Here is a 15,475-nt window from a genome sequence, read left to right on the forward strand (position 1 = left end):
TCTTTATACAAAGAAAAGCCCTTTATAGCTTTGCGCTGTACCATCTCACACAGATAACTTGCATCTCTGAAAGAAATCCGTGCATTTCTTCTCTTTCCTAGAAGCACCCTGCTCCCTGGCTGGAGGCTGTTTACGGGCAGCCTGGGGCAAACCCAGCGGGGTCGGGGCCAGGGGCTGCAGGTGAGTGGCTTGAGAGAGGACTTGAGCCCCAGGAAAGGACTCCTGGTAGCGATTGTGAGGAGCTTAGGGCAGGATCACAAAGTGCAGTCCCCCACCCTGTAACCCATGGTGTGCCAGGCATATATTTCCTGGAGGCTTCCCAGCTGACAGAGGCAGGGCACGTCCCGGCGCCCCGACGCAGAGCCAGCCCTGGCAGGGCACCAGGAGGGGACTGGCAAGGACAGGGCACTGCTGGGCTCAGCACTACTTCCCGGGGACACATTCGCTCCAGGACCCATTCCCGTCATTTCCAGGCGTCCATGTTCACATCCAGAACATCTTAGAGACCCAGCAGTACGGAGTGGAGAGAGGTGTGACCGTATCGGACCCTGGGTTTGGGACTTCTGGTGCATTGCCATCGGGGTGTGTGTGATGGCTGGGCCACCTCGCCTGCTGCCGGGCCGATTGTCTTCTGGACAAAGAGGAGAAGGGCCGGAGGAGTGGGAAAGGGCTGGGCGGCTCCTTCACCGGCTTTCAGCACGCGAGGAAAAGCCCTCTCAGGAAGCACCTGTAAAAGCACCAGCGCTGAGCGAAGCAGGAGGAGCAAAAGCCAGAGGCTGGACTCAGAGGAGGGCCGTGGCAGCTCCATGCTGGCAGCTCCCAAGCAGGGCTACAGCAGAGGCTGTCCTCCCAGCCTCTGTGTCTGTCCTGTGTCTGTCCCAACAAAGCTGGGAGGAGATGAGACAGTGCCCTGCTCTGTGCATGCCTGTGTCAGGGGAGAAGCTGCACCACGTGTTTCACACCAAAAGTGGCTGCTCCCACCGGCTCTTGCTGAGGGGAAGAGCTGGAGGGCTTTGGGCAATGTGAATAATCCTCTCTGCTGTTGTAGCTGCAGATTTGCATGCATGGGTTAGGGGCGAAGGGCAGGAGACAGCTGCCTGCAGACACTCAGAGAAATACAAATTAATACATGTGGAAATGGGTAATGATCAGAAACAGCAGAGGAAATGGCTGCAGAGAAATAAAGCAGTCTGAGTGTAGGACAAGGGCAAAGATAGCTATTAATAATCTTGTTTGCATGGCTGGGACTGACAGGAAAGGGCACTGGCAGCAGGCGGCACGGCGCGGCTCAGCCCGGGTTCCTCGCTCCTCTCAGCGCAGCTTTGCTCTGCGGCGAGGGACGGGCTGCGGCGGTGAGAGGTGGCAGCCAACCTCCGCAGGGCCTCCTGCCGCCAGGGTCTGCGGTGTTTGACAGGGAATTACCAAGTGGAAGGGTCTTGAAATCATTATTTGCTCTGCCCTTGGCGTCCTATTCAAAGCAGAGCAGGGAGGTTGCCCAGCAGACTCTCCTGGGGCACTCCGTGTCGCAGGCAGGAGGGTTCAGTGCTGCATTAGTTATCAAAGCCTCAAGCTCATGAATCTCAGGAAGATTTCCAGGGGCTGCAAATGCAGATAACATACATGCTAATTTCTGCTGAAAATGGTGAGAAGCAAAGTAACTTCCCCCTTAGTTCCTGTTGCCTCAAGAGATTCAGATTTGAAGCTTCCTTAAGAAGGAGTTTGATATTCAATTATCTCCACCCAGGTGGCTTTTTTCACAGATCTCAAGGCCATCATCCAGTGGGGCTTTAGCATTAGCTTCGCATTCAGGAGGAAATGGATATGGAAGGGCAGAGACAGTGGGAGCTGGAATGAATGAGAAATTTCCTTTTGTTGATGGACCTTGAGCTGTGGCCAGCTCTGGACCCTCCATGGGAAATCTCAAGGGACTGGTGGGATCCTGGGCTCCAGTTTGGACTCATGTCTCATTTACTGCCAGAATTTGGGGACTGCAGAGGGTCACAGAGGTTTTACGTGATCTCACTCCTCAGCCCTTGTACCTCTCTCCTTGTTCTGAAACCCTGCCAGGAGAAGCTTTTGCTGTGCTGCTGTTTCAGAGCCTCACAATACCGGATACTTAAATTTACTGAAGCAAATCCCACGTGCAGTGTGGGGTAGCCAAATGTGAATTTACCAGGCTAGAAAACAGATTTCCCCTTTGTTTTTAGCTTCCCGTGGTGCAATCCATAGCTCCCCTGAATGGCCCGAAGGCTGGAGGAACCAGAGTGACCATCAGAGGCAGCAGGCTGGACGTCGGCTCTGAGCTCCGTGTCCTCGTCAATACCTCCAAGCAGTGCACTGACCTCAGGTGGGACTGGTCTGGGGGCTGGCACTGAGCTAGTGACAAGAGCCACACCATTAGGAAGGATGATAATTGTCCCCCAGGAGATCAGAAAGAGATGGGAGTTGGGTGGGGGCCACCACTGCATGCTGCTGCTAGCCTTGGAGCCCCTGTAGCTTCCCCACTGGCCCTCCTGGCTGCCTCCTGCCCCGTGTCTGTGTCCCTGAGTGGTGATGCAGAGCAACGGTGCGAGTCCCTGACACCAGGATGGAGCAGGTTTCTTTGCCAAGGTGATGGCATCGGTGTTGCCATGATGTGGTGGTGGTGACCAGCAGCAAACGAAGTGCTTCTCACATGCCATTTGCAGGATGCTGCCGGGCCCCGTGGGTGGGCTGGGATCAGGACCAAAACCGTGGTCCTGGGAGCGAAGCAGAGGCGGGCTTTGTTTCCAGATCTGCCAGAGGCAGAAGGCACCTGCCTGCCCAGGGTCCCGCTCCTGCGGCACCTTGCAAACACCTTGTCCCCTGTGTTCCCATCTCATCAGTGGGAAGAAGGAGGAACCTGCCCTTTTCCTTTGGCTGTGTGGGAAATCCATCTGGCAGCCTGGGATGGTATATGTCTGGAATTGCTTGTTAGTGGGCAATGTAATTAATAGGTGACTGGAAGCTCCCTCTTGCCCGCTCTGCTGACAACTTGCTTCCCTGGGTGCTCAGTGCCGCGGTGCCCGGCTCTGGCCACTCTCTTTGCCGTGGTTTCGGCACTTACCCTGCCTTTCCCCGTGCAGCCGCAACGACAGCACCATCACTTGCACTATGCCCTCTGCGGAACTCACCACCGCCGTGCGAGTCTGTGTCCAGTTTGAGAACAGGTCTTGTGCCAGCTACAACATCACCTTCAAATACGAGAAGAACCCGGTTATATCAGACATCAACCCCAAAAAGAGTCAGATCAGGTGAGATCCCTCCCCCAGCGGGAACAGCCATGTCTGCCAGGATTTGTGGCCTTTGTTGAGTTCAGCCTTGTAATTTTTGCCGAATGCAAAAGTGAAGAGCGCTCTCCCATCAAAGCACAAGCTAATCGGAGTTCCCTGGTGTAGCCCACTGCCCGCAACGCCAGCTCACCCTGTCTGTGCTCCAGGCCATCCAGAAGCCAAGCAGATCCTGAGAAAGCTCCATGTCGGGAGCCCAGGAGTCGCTGAAGCCCAGCCAGGAGGCAGCACACGGTGTGGGGGCCTGTGCCACGCTCTTGTAGCATCATGACTTCCATCTCAGAGCTGGCACGTGTCTGCATCTGTCTGCAAAAGAGAGGGACGGCTCCAGGCTGGTGGGAGAGGGTCCGGCAGGGGGAAAGGGGACCGTGGGGTCTGACACCTTGCCTTGCAGACCGGTACAAAAGGGGTACCGCAGAGAGCTCTCGGGGCACTTTGGGTACCCCAGCACTGGAGTGGAAGAGGTCTCACACACAAGGACTATCTGTAGCTCATTTCAGTGCATTTAAGACATGGAAAAAAGTCAGCCTTGGTAACTGTGTACACCTGGTGGGTGCTTTAGGTTCAGGTGGGGGGCCTCTATGAGACCCTGAGGACTTTTCTTGGCAGTAAAACTGCTGGAGGATAAGTTGAGATTTGTGATTTTGGATTTCAGACTTCCCGAGGTCACAGTATTTCATTTTTAAAGCGTGTTGCTTTTAATTTCATGTCTCTCTGAGGAGCTCTCAGGCTCCTGTTCCTTTGGATACCATGGTGAGACCCCACCGTTCTAGGCTGTGGAGCCGGCAAAACCGAGGGCTGACCAAGAAATCTGAGAGTCCAGTGCCTGTGCCTGCAGGCCCACGCTGAAAGCAGCAGGCACCGCCGCAGGCTCCGCCGGGCTGAGCCCCTTGGAGCGAGGCTGTGTCTCGGCATTCCCAAGCACAGCGCCAGAGATGCGGCTGTGGGAAAGTTAATGACAAGGCAGAGCGGTGACTCAGCCAAGCCCAGCTCCTCGCTGGCCGGCGGGCTCTGCTGAGCAGCGAGAGCCGTGGCTCAGCACAGAGACAGGGGAAGAATGTCACTGCCCATATTCACCAGGGAAACCACCAGGGTATTTCTCCGTCACCTTCGTCTGCTTTCTTAGTAATTAGAGCAGTTTCTGAATTTCAGACGGCTGAGAACGTGACACAGGCTGCTTGGTGGCTTGTGGAGCCCAACTGCTCCAGTGCCTTTCTGGGCTGTTGACCATGAGGTGTCAATAACTTGTCTAAAAATTTAGCTGTATCTGATTTGTCTTACTATACTGATAAAAAATAAAAATCTGTGTAAGCAAAGTTTAAAACAAAACAGGAGTTGTAAACTAGTCTGCAGGCTCTTAGTTAAAAACTTGGATTATAACTACGTGGTAATATCTACAGTGTTGTAAAAGGTTTCAGACAACTTGACTTTCGGGGCCTTGGACTCAAAGCCACTGTGTCTGGAGCGGCCTTGAGATAATGAGATTTTTAAGTCCTGACTGTTCCTGACTGTTCCTCCCAATGGACCAACTGTGATGTGGAGGAAGGGGCAGGTAGACCCGGGGTGCAGCTTCTGCTGCCCGCAGCAGGCAAGCGGCGCTGCTTCTCCTTCCCTTGCTCTGCCTGTGTGCATCAGGGCCCTCGTTACTGTTGTTAATTGACTGCACATTGAGAGGCCCATGTTTCGCATTCCCCAGGCAGCAGATCCAAAACACAAAAACTTTCACATTTTGATCTAAATCAGAAATGTCTGGGAGATACGGGATCCCTGTCAACCGTAAAGGGGTCTCCTCCCTCTCCAAGACTTAGAGTTCTCTGTGGGGCAGGGACAGGGAATATCTCCCAGCCCTTGCTTTGGGGGTTGGAGGTTAACCTCCTACACCGCCGGTGGCCTGGGCAACCTGCCGCATGGCCCTGGCGTGCAGAGGCAGGCTGCTCCTCTGGGGAATGGGAACAATGGGGGCAGGGGAGACAGTTTTCTGCTGTGGGAAGAGGTCCCCCTGATCCATGACTGCAGCTGCTGCTCCTCCTCCCTTCCCTGATGTCCTGGTAGCAGTGTGGGTGCTTGCTGCAGGTAGGAGTAAGACTTTGGCTTGGGTCACATTTTCTGCTCAAGCAACTGGGAAACATCCCTGGGGAAATGGCAGCAGGCAGCACCTAGCCATTGCTCCTCGCTGCTCTGTGTTGTCCCCTGCAATCACCCTCTCTTTCTTCCCTTCTCCTTGCAGCGGGGGCAGGATCATCACCCTGGAAGGAAGAGGCTTTGAGCTGGTCCAGAACGTGTCCATGGTGGTCCGTGGCATCGGCAGAGAGCAAACGGTGGGTGTCCCCATTGGGTATTGCCTGGTGATCAGGAGCGGGGCTGCGCGCCCGGGGCCTGAAGGCCTTCAGGGTGTGAGGCTGAGGGTTTAGCCCGTGGCTGGGCATGAGCACTCAGGATGTCAGGTTTTTTATGTGCCCGCTCTCTCCTGCTTCCAGAACTGTAAGGTTCACACTGACACTGTGATCACCTGCCCCTCTCCGGCTGCCTCCAACATCACTGCAGGGAGCAAGCCCGCTCCCGTGGATTTCTATCTCAACGGCCGCCTCTATGCGGATGACCGTCCGGCTCTGGATGAGGAGATGTACCCCGAGGAGGCCTTGCACATCAGCAAGTTCAGCCTGGAGTACTATGCCGACCCCCAGTTCTTCACAGCCAAGAAGGAGAAGTGGATCAAGCACCACCCTGGCGAGCCCTTGACTCTGGTTATACATGTAAGAGAGTGGCATTTACAGCTCTGCTGCTTCTGGGGCGTTGCTGCTCCCCATTGGGAAGCTCTTCAGTCCGGAGTGCCAGCACAGTGGCTGTCCACAAAGGCAGGAGGGAGAAGGGGGGTGATGAGGATGGGGGAGGCAGGAGCAGGCAGTTCCTGCATCAGTCTTCACCGGGAGATGTGACCTGAGGATGCCCTTTGAGGCGTGATGACAGAGCTGTGTTTGAAGGATGTAAGAGCAAGAAGCTAAATGAAATACTGGACGTACGAAAAAGAACGATAAAGGCAGGTACTCCAGAAGGTCCTGACAATAGATATTTATTCCTGCAGAATCAGGTCATGCATTCTTCTCTTTTGGCTACTGAATTCAGCTCAGTTAACAAGGAAGTCAGGCTACAGCAGTTGGGTGGCTTGGACAATGTGCAACAGTAATTCAAAGGCCATTGTTCACTGCAGGATATCCTCACGGGTTGCAACGTGCTTGAGAAACACACCCCCCTTTTCTCAGGCCCCGCAGACGCATCCCCTGGCTGTCTCCTCTGCTGTACATCCTTCCCCCCTCCCAGGTGGGCGCTTAGACCCTTATCTGTGGTGCACAGCCAGAACAGATCAAAAGCAGATTTTCCCAGGTTCCACGAGGGGCTTACTCGTCCCGTGCCCCATGCGGAGTGAGGAATGGGAAACAGGAAAATGGGGAATGGCCCGGTTCCGGCTTTCCTGTGGAGTGCTGGAAAAATGTCCTTGGTGAGGGGGAGTCCTTCCAGGCCTGAAACACAGCAGGGAATATGGCAAGTAAAGTAGGAAAATCCGTTGCAATTCCAACTGCTACTCTAAAGGCTGACATCCTGATTCTATTTTTGTCCTTAGAAAGAGCCTGACAGCCTGGGCCTGGAAAGCAATGAGTACCAGGTGAAAATTGGCCTTATCTCGTGTGAGATCCAGATTGTTTCGGACAAAGTCATCCACTGCTCTGTCAACGAGTCGCTGAGCACCTCGGAAAGACAGTTGCCAGTGACGGTGAGTGCCAGGAGCCTCGGTGCCCCAGGTGCACAGGGCAGAAGGGGTCCCTGTTGCCACCCCGCCTGCGGAGGAGCTGCACGGACAGAGGGGTGGACAAAGCACCCCATGCCATCCCGGAGGGGACTCGGCGGTGGGACACGGGCACAGGCAGCACTGAGGCTGCCCTGGGTGAGGGAGACGGGCTGCCGCCAAGTTAACCGTGCTGTAAGCTGGGGGCAGGGAGATTTTGTCAGTTCTTGTAAGGCACTGTGAAACCCCAGGCATGTGAGGTTTTGTCACTTGCAGTGATTTTCTTTCTGCCCTTCGTGAGACATGTTTGGGGATTTCCGTACAGTTTTCAGTCAGCTGGGCCTCTTCCTGCCAGCAGCAGAGCTACGAGCTGACATGAGAATGTGACCCTCACCCTCAACAAGCCACTGGAGATGGGTCCCTGCGAGTGACCGGGGAGGGCAGGAGGAGTGCACAGGGCTGGAAGCTTCCGTGTTGCCATTTTGTCACTGCAAGGAGTTCGGTCTCCAGGGCTGTTGCTCATCTTTGTGTTTGCAAAATTCACAATACTTGGTTACCATCCTTTTTTCCACAGAGGGTTTGGCTTAACTCCTGGCCCTCAGTGTCCCTCATGTCACACACAGCCCATTGGCACGCAGGGATGTGACCATGGCTCTTCGTATCGGCAGAGAAGAAGCCTCCATTGCCATGGTCTGAGACCCTGCAAGCCTCCTCCCAGTCCCCGAGTTAACAGTGAGTGGTGGGAGCCTGTGGTGCAGGCAGGGAGGAGGAGGAGGAAGGCTGCCAAGGGAGGTGAGGAGGCTGTGGACTTGCACTGTCCAGAAGGCACAAAGGTGCACCACCAGTTCACTGACAGGGTTGTCCCATTTACTGGTTACAGCCTGTGGTGTGTTGCAAACTGGAAATATGGAAATGCAGAAGTAGCAGAATTTCCCAAGTCATTTTAATGGAAATTTTAAATAGGGTAATTTTGGTTTTAGTGAGAACTGAGAAACAGGGAAATCCCTTTGGGGAAGAAAAGGAATTTATGAGTTTGCTAGTCTTGGTTTTATATAAAACATTCAGGGCAGTGCCTTAGTAGGTTCCTAGGAAGAGGAGAATGATAAAGTATCACATAGCTGTGAAAGGTGTACCAGAGTGAGAGTGCAGCCAAATAATCAACTTGTATTCATGTCTGTGCACACTTACTAACCCCTCAGCCGTGGTTTGGGTTATCGCCGGCTGGTCGTTCCCCAGGCAGCAGCCGCCTTGGTGCAATTCCTGTAATGGCTTTGATCACGCGGGGCCTGGCTTGCGCTGTGGGCCCTGCCCGCCCCACAGCGAGGGGACTGGGGGGGCTGCAGGAGCGTCACTGGCCGAGGCAGGTTCTCTCCTCCAGCGAGTGAGGTGCCTGTTGCTGTGACTGCCTGCTTTGTTCGTGCAGAGCTCACATCTGCAGTGATCAGAGCACCGTGATTTTGGGTATGCCTGCTCTCTCGGGCCAGGTCTGTGTTAGCAAGTGGCTAACTTGAAGATGGGGCTTCTGAGCCTCTCTGTGTTCTGGGGGTCACTTTGGAGCAGCAATTTTGGCAGTGCCTTGGGTGAGCTGGAGCTTGATTTTGGTCTAGTTTAGTCCCACGGGGATCCCATTCGAGCCCTGGGAGGCTCCAAGACGGCTCCATCCCCTGAGCTGGAGCAGTTCCCGGTGACCCCCAAGGTGGCCCTGTGCCACAGGAGTCCTGACAGCCCCGACAGCTCTTCCCAGGAGCAGGGTTTCCACCAGTCCCAGCCCCCCTGCACCCCACGATGTGCTGGTGACAGGAAATGTTGCCATTTAACCTGCAGTCTAATTAATTCCCTTTACAAAAAATTGTGTTAAGTTAGACCAAGCTAAATAAACAAGAGAAGCTTGTGGAGGCCTTCAAACCCATTTTTGTTCATGACCAAACTGCTTGAACACTGAGTTAAACAGCAAGCTTGGGATTTCTCCTCTGGCAAATGCAAAAGGTTGAGCTTGTGGGGAAAAAAAAGACTCGGAATGCATCAAGGACTTGCCTCATTGCAGCGTTTCAGAAGAAAGAGGTGGAAATCTTGAGGCTGGGCAGGGTGCTGTGCAGACTGTGAAAAGAACCTCTGCAGATGATTGTGTGACACTTGTGACTCCCCATCCAGCCTCTCTGCTCCCCGCCAGCGTGCGCCAGGGTGGAGATGGAAGCTCTTAGTGTTGGACGCTGCCCAGAGGCACCACCCCAGGACCCACCATTGCCAGGGTCTGTCCGAGGGCTGGTACAAGGGCACGTTGGGCTTGGAGCTGCGGGAGCCTGGCTGCATGGTTCAGCGCTGATGGTTGGAGGTGCTGAAGGTTTTTCTGACCCTGGGTGATGGCAGCCAGCATTGTCTGCGGCAGCCCCCAGGCTTGTCTGGGTGCCTCCAGCTGCAGCACCAGTACCGTCAATGGTGCTCCTGAGAGCAAGGGCTTGGATTTCCTGGTGAGCATGGAGCTGTGTGCTATGTGATGTTTGATGCATCGTGGTGGGAAGGCCCTGCTTGTGGCACTGCTTTGTCCCAGCTGCTGAGAGCTGACTGTGATTTAACCACATGTGAACCTTTCCTGGAGATGCTCCATGACGCAGATGTAATCAAGATTATTCCATCTCTTCCCTACCTCATTTCAGTTTTTTTGCCCAAGTTTCTCTCGCTTCTCGTTCCTTGAGAGAAGTGAAACTCACATTTCCAGAAGCGAAAGACTTGCATGGTCATGAGTTTTCCTTATCAGATGATGCTGTCGAGCCCTTTCATCCTGGGGGCCCAAGAGCCATTTATAAACAGCGCCCAGCAAACTCGCCCGCCTGCCTGTGATGTGTGTTGGCCTCTTCTCTTCTGGTGGTCAGGAGACCAAAGGACTGAGCTCAAGTGGTTTGTGCTTGGTGTCACAAGAAGTATGGGTTGGGAGCAGAGCCAACACCTCCTGACACCCAGTCCACTGCTTTAGCTGCAAGATCATTACTTGTCTCTGGTCGCATTCTTACTTATTTTTATTCCCTTACTTTATTTGTATTTTAAAGACTTTAAAGTTCCTTCACCCTCCTTTTCCTGAGTGGCAGCAGTTCTGCTTTTGGAGGAGAAAGGAGAGTTCAGCTGGGATTCAGAGCCCATTCAGAAGTGTAACAAAGTCATGTTAGTGGAAGTGGTTTTCTAGTAAAATAGCCCAGGCAATACTATGTGGTGTGGTGAGCTCTCTAAGGGGGGGGTGTCTTGTGCTCTGGGGTGGGCACAGTGGGGCCATGACGTGGTCTGGAGCCCGTGGCTCTGCCACTGAAGTCATGTGGTGGCCCTGGGAAGGGCACCACTGTGGTACCACAGCCTGCTGTGAGCCAGCCTCAGCTTTCCACCAGGGCACACAGGAGGGGAATTGGGCTCTTTTGAGACACACAAAGTCCTCGAGGTCCAACTGTGAAAGGCACAGCCCGGTGTGCCCACGAAGCCTGGTGGGCTGAGCCAGCGTGGCCAGTACATCCTTGGGCGAAGGTCGGCTGGGTGCTGCCCCATAGTCCCTCCTCGCTCCACCTCTGAGATGCTGAGCTCCTGCTTTTCCACCCTCTTTCTCCCGCTCTAGATCCAAGTTGGAAAGTTCAACTACACAATTGCGATGCTGCACCTTGGGGGAGGAGAGACTGCGATCATCGTCTCCATTGTCATCTGCAGCATCTTGCTCGTCCTCTCTGTTGTAGGTAAGGGAACGGAATGATGTTTCCAGGCTGTGACAAGGTTTTTTATCATTGCATGTGGAGGGGTGAAGATGACTTACTGACACATAAGGAAACCTCGGGTGCTGCAGTTGTACAGTATCTGAAACCGGTCTGGGTGCAGCAAGTGCCACTCTTCTTTGTACAAGACCAGGCCATACCCAGGATCAAAGCTTCCTGCAACATGGAGAATTTGCTGGCTGAATTCATAGTTCAGCTCTGTTACTTGAGCCTGAGATATTTATAAATTTACCCTTCTCCTTCAAACACTTAGCAGCTACTATAATACAAAACAAAGAAGAGTGTGAGAAACCGCTCTTGGACTGGTGCAGACTTGAACAGGGCTCACTCACAGGCATGACTGTCCCAGACCATCCCTGAGGTCTACCAAGCCCCAGGTCCTGTCATCAGTAACAGCCAGTGACATGTGCCTGGCAAAGAATGTGAAGAGCAGCGCAAGTGTCGGCGGCTGCAGCTCTGGAGCAGACACAGGGTTTGCTATCCTCACTGGAAGCTGTGCAGCACACCTGTGTCCTTTGGCTGGGGCATCTCCTCATTGCGTGCCCAGAATGACTCTGTGCCAGGAAACCTGTCACTGACAGCAAATCAGGTGTTCCTAATAGGGACTTAATTTATTTTTAATAAAGGTTGTAACACACGCTATTTATTAAACGTACCACCTGTCATTAGAAACATACTTCTGGAGGCATGAGAAGACTGTCAGGCATGAACACTGTAATACAGGTGGTAAACGTCTTAAAATCTGTATTCATTAATCAGCTGGAATGCATTAATATACAGTTAAGCTGAATATAAGCAGCCCAGACCTAAACTGAATATGACAGTTACAGCATGATCATTAAATTCCAGCTGGTTTTACTTATTTACAGATATTGACAATTGCCTGATCAGATACCAGTCTTGTTGTAGGTGTTAAACCAATGCTGAATTTAGCTTTCTGAACCCGTGGCCGCAGAGGACCACTCTGATCCCAGCTGCAGCTGCTCCCCAGCCCTAGTCCAAAAGGCTTGTTCCTTTCCTCTTTTCCAGCTCTCTTTGTGTTTTGCACAAAGAGCCGCAGAGCGGAGCGCTACTGGCAGAAAACCCTGCTCCAGATGGAGGAGATGGAGTCGCAGATCCGGGAGGAAATCCGCAAAGGTAAGTCACTGTGCTGGGCCGCGAGACGGAGCCAGGACTGGGAGGGAGGTGCTGGAATAGCAGGGTTTAGGCTGTTCACCTTCTACTCTGTAGAGGTTCATAGAACTATTTACAGGAGAATTTCTGTCATCACCTTTGAGCTTCGGCAGGGTTTGTGAATGAGGCTCGGTGGCCGGAAGGGTGGCTTGGCCGCTCTCTGGCTGCCTGACTCAGGCAAGCCACTGATTTTCAGTACCACTGCTTTATCTGTCCTTGGGTTAACATCCCTTGGCCGTGTCACAGGGTTGCTTGAAGGCCACGCTAACCTTTAGTGTGCTTTACCATTGGGTAAATTGCAGCATGCTCCTGCTAGAGCCGTGGGAGAAGCAATACAAGTGTCCACATCTGCTGAAGTCCTCCTCCTGCAGAAACTGTATGGGGGCTGCTCTTCTGGCAGGGGGGGACCTGTTCTCTCCATCAGTTCTGTGGGATGCTGAGGTTAAACCCTGCCAGCAATGGGATGCTCCTCCAGAAACCCTGCTTTGGCCACTTGAGGAGGCCGAGAGGAGCCATGCCATGCGTCACTGTGCCAGCCTGCTACTGTCTCAGCTGGTACAGCCTCAGAGCTCTTACTGTCTGCGGGTCTCTCTGTGTCAGGTTTTGCAGAATTGCAGACGGACATGACAGACCTGACCAAGGAGTTAAACCGCAGCCAGGGGATCCCGTTCCTGGAGTACAAGCACTTTGTCACCCGGACCTTCTTTCCCAAAGTAAGGTGATAGCCGTCACGGGCACTGCATTGCTCCCAAGTCCTTCCTGACCCGATCAGGGCTCTGCTTTCTTCCTTCCAAAGGGTTATTACAGTGTACAAAACCATTCCCCTGTTTTATATTTAGTTGTCACGTATTTCAGCCTCAATTATCGTCAAAAGTGGAGCCGCAGCTCCTGGGGTGTGAAGTAAGGTCAGGCTCGCTCCCACACGAGAGGAGCCCGTTGGCAGTGCCATCCCTGCAGTTGCTCTGGCTCCACCGGTAGACGCTGTTGGACACCCTCATCCTAAAGCACTCTCTCCCATCAGCAGAAAGTTCTGGGGACACCCCCTTCTCCCCAGGGCTGTTGGACACCCTCATCCTAAAGCACTCTCTCCCATCAGCAGAAAGTTCTGGGGACACCCCCTTCTCCCCAGGGGCTCCAACATCACCCCACTCTGTTCTGCAGAGGCTGAAGGGCAGCTGAAGGGCATATCTGCTGGTGGCATTCAGGGAGAGGGGGCTTCTTGTTCCACGCAGCGTCCCCGGCTGCTCTGCTTGTCCTCAGGAGCTCATTGGATGTCTCTGTCTCCCCCTTTTTCTCCTCTCTGCCAAAAGCTGGGCGCACGGTGCTCCCAGTAGGACGCCCCTGTGGGCGCCCCGTCCCAGCCTGTCTCCCCAGCGTCCCCCAAGGGCCATGCCAGACGCGCCGGTGCCATAATTCCCGTCACCGGCTGCTCTGTGCGTCGCGGGGCGCCCTCGGCAGCGGCTGTATTTCACCCCCGAGGCAGCCACATTTCAGTGGTGAGGAGCGAGATGATGATTTATGACTGCAGAGTGTTTCATTAGTAGTTATTACTCAGGTTTTTAAGTTATCCAATCTCTATATATCTGCACACTGGAGTCGTTTAAGAATCCGGCTGCTATATGAATGTTAGGGATTTAAACATTTTTCCCATCTGTTTCAAAAGTTACATATGTTAAAAACACCCAGTACTCCTCTATTTTGACTTAGTCTTCTATAATGCTTTCTCTTCTGGGATTTTTCTAGCTGTCAAATTAGTCTATTTGCAGTCTCCCTGCCCTAACAGCCTCGTGTCTGCACAGACATCTGCCTCCCCTCATTCTTGCGGTGTTTTCTCATTCAAGAGGCTCTTGCAAAGTGTTTAAATGCTCTGTAACCCATACCAATGCGTTTCTTCCTAATGGGTGGTCCTCAGTCCCGATGACATGTCTCTCCATCTCGTTCCCTTGCGGTGCACGGGGACCGTGGGTGTCCCCGGCCGGCTGCGGCTGCCCTCCCCTAACGTGGTGCCTGTTTGCAGTGTTCCTCGCTCTACGAGGAGTGCTACGTCCTGCCGTCCCAGCAGCTCAGCTCCCAGGTGGGCTCCCAGGCCCAGGAAACTCACCCGCTCCTGGTGGGAGAATGGAAAGTGAGTAACCCACTAACAAAACCAATGCTTTTGAGTGGCTGCTAACTGTATTCGCGTGTGTTGACACTGCCGTCTGCTTTCTTGTGGTGCATGGGGGATGGTTGATCACTCAAAACAATTAACACATACCAGCCCTGGATCAGCTTTGGCTGATTGGAGAAGGCAGATGTGTGGATCTGCTCTCACATGAAGGAGCTCTGTCCTGAGATACTCCCCAGCTTTGGTGTGGGCTCTTCCTGGGTGTATCATACTGTATGTCCCCTCAGCCCGCAGCTCATCATAAGTGAGATTTCTCCCAAGCAGGGACTTGGTGAAAGCTGTTGTTGTCCCAGAGCTGGGTTTCATGTGGATTAGAAGTAGGAATTGAAGAATCAGGGAGTGGCTTAGGTTGGAAGGGAGATCTGCTTAAAGCAGCTCCAGGTAGATGAGGTTGCTGAGAGCCTTGTCCAGCTGTGTCAAATGTCTTCAGGAATGGAAACCCCACAGCTTCTTGGGGCCCCATTCCAGTGCCTGACCACCTGAAGGGTGAAAATTTCCTTCCTTATATTCAGTCAGTGTCCCATGCTCTGCCTGGTGTCCCTTGCCTCTTGTCCTAGTGCTGTGCTGGCTGAGAAGAGCCCGGCTCTGTCTTCTCTGCCCTCCTGTGGGGCAGCTGAAGACTGCAGTAAGATCTCCCCTTACCACTTCTTTGTAAGGCTAACCAAACCCAGCCCTCTCCACCTCTCCCCGTACACCCACTAATTGTTTTGGCAGCCCTAAGCTGCACTTGCTCCGGTTTGCCAATGTCCATGTCTTAGCAGGGAGCCCAAAACTGGCCACAGGTTTTCCTCCAGTAGCCTCACAAGCACTGAGAGTACCTCTGCATTCAGCAGGGACATCCTTGCAGTCAGGAGTGATAAAAGCTGGAGGAAAACCACAAGCAAGGTTTTTCTCACTCTGCTTCCTAAATTTCTCTTTAGATCCCTGAAAACTGCAGGCCCAATATGGAAGAAGGAATCTCGCTGTTCTCCACCTTACTCAACAACAGGCACTTTCTCATCGTGTTTGTCCATGCTCTCGAGCAACAGAAGGACTTTGCTGTTAGAGACAGGTATGAGCTTCAGAATCAAAGACCTGGCAGCTGGAGGAGACCGATTTATCCCTAACCTGTAAGCAATCCAGCCCGTCACTGGAGTCAGGCATTTCAGCTGAAGGTTGAGTTACGCTTGCCTCCCACTTTTCTATTAGAAACAGACGGCCATAAACCTCTGTTATTCTGAACAGCACCAAAGCTACGAGTGACTTGCTCATGAGTGTTCGTGTCCCTGAACACTTGCTTTACCAGTAAGAGGGTGTGAGCTGA

General features: G+C 53.3%; 1 protein-coding gene across 1 annotated transcript in view; it reads left to right on the forward strand.

The window, feature by feature from the left end:
• The window catches only part of PLXND1 (plexin D1), an 85,885-nt gene that overhangs the window by 47,428 nt on the left and 22,982 nt on the right, over nt 1-15,475 (forward strand). The window contains exons 18-27 of the mRNA XM_014946625.1: nt 2,208-2,347; nt 3,105-3,272; nt 5,536-5,626; nt 5,786-6,061; nt 6,928-7,077; nt 10,685-10,799; nt 11,865-11,972; nt 12,609-12,721; nt 14,026-14,133; nt 15,093-15,223. Of these exons, the coding sequence (XP_014802111.1) occupies nt 2,208-2,347; nt 3,105-3,272; nt 5,536-5,626; nt 5,786-6,061; nt 6,928-7,077; nt 10,685-10,799; nt 11,865-11,972; nt 12,609-12,721; nt 14,026-14,133; nt 15,093-15,223 (1,400 nt within the window). The remainder of the gene's footprint in view (nt 1-2,207; nt 2,348-3,104; nt 3,273-5,535; nt 5,627-5,785; nt 6,062-6,927; nt 7,078-10,684; nt 10,800-11,864; nt 11,973-12,608; nt 12,722-14,025; nt 14,134-15,092; nt 15,224-15,475) is intronic.

This window comes from Calidris pugnax, unplaced genomic scaffold (genome assembly GCF_001431845.1).
Source record: "Calidris pugnax isolate Ruff unplaced genomic scaffold, ASM143184v1 scaffold81, whole genome shotgun sequence".
Lineage (NCBI taxonomy): Eukaryota > Metazoa > Chordata > Aves > Charadriiformes > Scolopacidae > Calidris > Calidris pugnax.